At 36.1% G+C, this 4,242-nt stretch overlaps 1 protein-coding gene across 1 annotated transcript in view; it reads left to right on the top strand.

Annotated features, from left to right (window-relative positions):
• The window catches only part of LOC109124798 (polypyrimidine tract-binding protein homolog 3-like), a 4,814-nt gene continuing 1,438 nt past the window's right edge, over positions 867-4,242 (top strand). The window contains exons 1-14 of the mRNA XM_010480701.2: positions 867-1,072; positions 1,386-1,454; positions 1,548-1,619; positions 1,703-1,779; positions 1,872-1,953; positions 2,172-2,295; positions 2,517-2,581; positions 2,679-2,728; positions 2,836-2,877; positions 2,980-3,031; positions 3,114-3,138; positions 3,221-3,234; positions 3,429-3,536; positions 3,623-3,766. Coding sequence (XP_010479003.1) covers positions 1,398-1,454; positions 1,548-1,619; positions 1,703-1,779; positions 1,872-1,953; positions 2,172-2,295; positions 2,517-2,581; positions 2,679-2,728; positions 2,836-2,877; positions 2,980-3,031; positions 3,114-3,138; positions 3,221-3,234; positions 3,429-3,536; positions 3,623-3,766 — 912 coding nt within the window. The 5' untranslated portion in view covers positions 867-1,072; positions 1,386-1,397. The remainder of the gene's footprint in view (positions 1,073-1,385; positions 1,455-1,547; positions 1,620-1,702; positions 1,780-1,871; positions 1,954-2,171; positions 2,296-2,516; positions 2,582-2,678; positions 2,729-2,835; positions 2,878-2,979; positions 3,032-3,113; positions 3,139-3,220; positions 3,235-3,428; positions 3,537-3,622; positions 3,767-4,242) is intronic.

Here is a 4,242-nt window from a genome sequence, read left to right as displayed (position 1 = left end):
CCGACCATGTACTCGACCGTGTGCCTGCTCGAGTGGTATGGTCGAGTGCCTTCTTTCCCCTTCCTGATACTTCCAATCCTCTTGTTTAGCTCCAGAAATAACAGCAAGTCCTTCCTTACCATTTTAGAGCTCCATAACATCTAATAATACTCCAAATGCACAAATGTATGCAATGCATGCTTCTAAACATCCTAAGTGCATATTTGGACATAAATGGCTATAAAACCTAAGGAATGACTTCTATATAATGCAAAACATGAACTAAACAAGGCCATAAATATGGTAAAATATAGTGACATCAATTGTGTTTGTAATTTTAACTTTAAACCTTCTAAAATATAAATAAATGTTAGGTTTCACAATTTTTTTGATGATATATCATGTAACAAAGTTCTTAAAAGTTTTATTTTTCATTTTCTAAAGTTTATGTTTTTTGCTTCTTTTTCATAAATTTTTAATTTTTTTATTATAAACATAGTCTAGTATAAAATAATTTGTGTTTAAAATGATATGGTATATTATGCATGGATTTTTTTGGGAAAAAATAAAGAAAATTTTAAAAGATCAAAATGAAAATGCAGTTATTCAGCTAAAGTAAATAGCCTAACAGAAAATTAATTTTACAAAAGAAAAACTGAATTAAAAAAAAAAAAAAAAAAAAGATTAGGAGAACTAACCTTCTGAAGTGTTTTTTTTTTAACATCTACCTTTATTAATTTGAGAAGAGTGTTACAAGTAAAAGTGTGAGGTTATTTATTGAAAATAAAATAAAAAAATAATAACAATAATAAGAAGGGTTTGGCGAAAAGAGACAAGAGGCACGAAAAAAAAGAAGTCGATAGTATAAAGAAAAATTAGTAGATAGATAGAGAGATAGATAGGGTTAAAGCAAGCGCATTGACGACGAGACAGACGACGAGACACCCCTCTCTCTCTCTCTCTCTCAATATCGAGCCCCCCTTCCCTTCCTTCGATCTACACTCTCAGATTCTCTTTCTCTCTCTCCTCTCTCTAAGGCGAGCCAACTTCTCTCTCTTCCTCTGTCTCTCCCTGTTTTCATCTCTGTCTCTGAGTATGTGTTGTTCCCCCTTAGCCGATTTGGATATACTCTTTTTTTTTTTTTTTTTTTTTTTTTTTTTTTCATGTTTTCTTGGCTTTGTATCGATTACTCTCATCGATTCCTTCCAATGTTGTGTATTTTCTCTAATCGATGTTTTTGTTTTGATTGGAGTCTTTTTCTGAATCTCTCCACTTTGTGTTGCAAAATTGGAAATTGAAAAAGTATTATTTCGTGAGCGGGAAAAGATTGATTGATTGATTGATTGATTGATTGTATCCTAGTCTCTGAATTGAATTGAGGGGTTTGTCTTGGTTGATTTTTTCAGGTCTTTTGAAAAATGGCTGAATCTTCCAAAGTCATTCATGTTCGTAATGTTGGCCATGAGATTTCTGAAGTAAAGATATTAAAACCCTCTTCTTCCTCTCTTGATTGTATTTAACCCTTTTTCGTATTTGTCCCCAAGCAATAATTTTGTTTGTTTCATCAGAATGATTTGCTTCAGCTTTTTCAACCATTTGGGGTTATAACTAAGCTTGTCATGCTCAGGGCAAAGAATCAGGTTTCTCTCTCTACTTTCTTGTGCTTTCTGTCTAATGAGGAAACTTATGGCCTTTAACCTGAGGTTACTTTTTTTTTTGAAAGGCTCTTCTCCAAATGCAAGATGTTCCTTCAGCAGTCAGTGCCCTTCAGTTTTTTACTAATGTGCAGCCAACTATAAGGTTTGTTTTGTCACCACTCAATCACAGTCCTTTTCTCCTCATTGTCTTTATTGTTTTTATTATTATTTTCTGACGTTTCTTTGCATTTTTAGAGGTAGGAATGTGTATGTCCAGTTCTCTTCTCATCAAGAGTTGACAACTATAGAGCAGAATATTCATGGACGGGAAGACGAGGTTTGTAAATGTTACCCCCATTTAGTGTTACCGTCATTAATTATTTTACATGACAAAGCTTGTTTTGTTATATATCTTGTCTTGTCGTTTCATTTATGTCAAATGAGGAGCTTACATCTCCCTCGTGGTTCTTAACCGTCACTTCTTCTTTTCTTTCTATCTTCTTTCCGTCTTTTGTCTGACTGGTGGTTTGCTGTGGGATGGTCGATCATGTACAGCCGAATCGTATTCTCTTAGTCACTATCCATCACATGCTGTATCCAATTACTGTTGACGTGCTGCATCAAGTTTTTTCTCCTTATGGATTTGTCGAGAAGCTCGTCACTTTCCAGAAGTCTGCTGGTCAGCTTCTCCGCGTTTCTTTTCTCTCTATCTTTCTCTCTTCTATTCGGTTTTGCTCTTATATTGGATTGGATTTCTAGTAGTTGGTTACAGTTTCTCTTTTTTCATGTGTGTTATTGGCCTCTTTTTTGTAGGGATACAATATTTCTCTCAAAATTTTGTTTACTTCCATTTAGTAGCTTGATGATTGTTAACTTTAAGCTTGTTTGTGGACTCTTTAGGCTTTCAAGCTCTTATACAGTATCAGGTACAACAGTGTGCTGCCTCTGCTAGAACTGCTCTACAGGTGCTTGTTTTTTATAAACTTTTTTACCCATAAAAATTCTAGCTCTGCCTTATCTTTCGAATAACTGAAATAATATATGTCATCTTCTTTGTGGCAGGGTCGTAACATATATGATGGGTGTTGTCAGTTGGATATCCAGTTCTCAAAGTATGCTCTGTTTGCTTATCTATTTAGTGACTGTTATTGTTACTTTGTTAGTCTCTACTATTTTTTGCTCTAGTGTTGCCAGTATTGATCTGTTCTTTCATCTTCAGTCTTGAGGAGCTGCAAGTAAATTACAACAATGATCGATCTAGGTATGGATTATGTCTTCAGTCTGGCTTCCATCTTCTCTGCGGTTATACAATTTTATTATTATATTGGTGTTCATATAACTGATTTGTTTTGACTTTATATAGGGATTATACAAACCCAAACCTGCCAGCAGAGCAAAAAGGCCGATCATCGCATGTATGAATAGCTTTATTAATCAAATACATACGCTTTGTATCCTTTTATGTGGTCTTAATGTTCTGATTTTCTTATCTTGCAGCCTGGCGGCTATGGTGATGTTGGAGGTATGTATCTTACATGAAAGTAACTAAGTGTTGTTCTTCTATAATATGGTCTTTTACTTATTCATATTTTTCTTTTTTCCAGTGGCATATCCTCAGGTGGGTAAAGCTAAGCTTGCTACACAGTTTTAGAAACACTTTTGGTCAAGATCGCCATGATCACTTTTCACTCAAATATGTTCTCTAAATAGCTCCCTTTAATTGATTGAACCTTCTAGTCTATTCGTGATTTCATTAAATGTTTCAATTATATGCATAATTGTCTCATCTATGTGCTATTACTTTGATACTAGATGGCAAACACAGCCGCAATTGCAGCTGCCTTTGGAGGAGGCTTGCCTCCGGGTATAACTGGCACAAATGATAGGTGTACATTGCTTGTCTCCAATCTGAATGCGGATGTAAGTTGGTCATTTCCCATTCTGCTTTTGACAACTTGGTTTTTTCTTACAATATTTTCCGGGCTTACCAGTTTCATTTGTTTCAGAGTATTGATGAGGATAAGCTATTCAATCTCTTTTCTCTTTACGGGAACATTGTAAGGATTAAGCTTCTTCGGAACAAACCTGACCACGCCCTTGTCCAAATGGGTGATGGTTTCCAAGCTGAACTTGCAGTACATTTCCTCAAAGTTTGTCTATGTCCCTCTTTTTGTCAATATAAGCGCATTTGAGATTGTATTTGGGACAAGTTTACGAAGATGTAAAATGGAATTTGTGTTATGTTGTGTTACTTTGCAGGGAGCGATGCTGTTTGGTAAGCGGCTAGAAGTAAACTTCTCGAAGCATCCAAATATAACACCAGGCACAGACTCCCATGATTATGTAAACTCGAACCTGAACCGCTTCAACCGCAATGCTGCAAAGAACTACCGCTATTGCTGCTCCCCTACAAAGATGATTCACCTGTCGACACTTCCTCAAGACGTGACAGAGGAGGAAGTGGTGAACCATGTGCAAGAACACGGGGCAATAGTGAACACAAAAGTGTTTGAGATGAACGGGAAAAAGCAAGCTCTGGTACAGTTTGAGAGTGAGGAGGAAGCTGCGGAAGCATTGGTGTGCAAGCACGCGACTTCTCTAGGCGGATCAATTATCAGAATCTCCT

Source organism: Camelina sativa, chromosome 17 (assembly GCF_000633955.1).
Source record: "Camelina sativa cultivar DH55 chromosome 17, Cs, whole genome shotgun sequence".
NCBI lineage: Eukaryota > Viridiplantae > Streptophyta > Magnoliopsida > Brassicales > Brassicaceae > Camelina > Camelina sativa.
The sequence above is the reverse complement of the archived record's forward strand: the minus strand, read 5'-3'. Positions and strand labels throughout refer to the sequence as shown.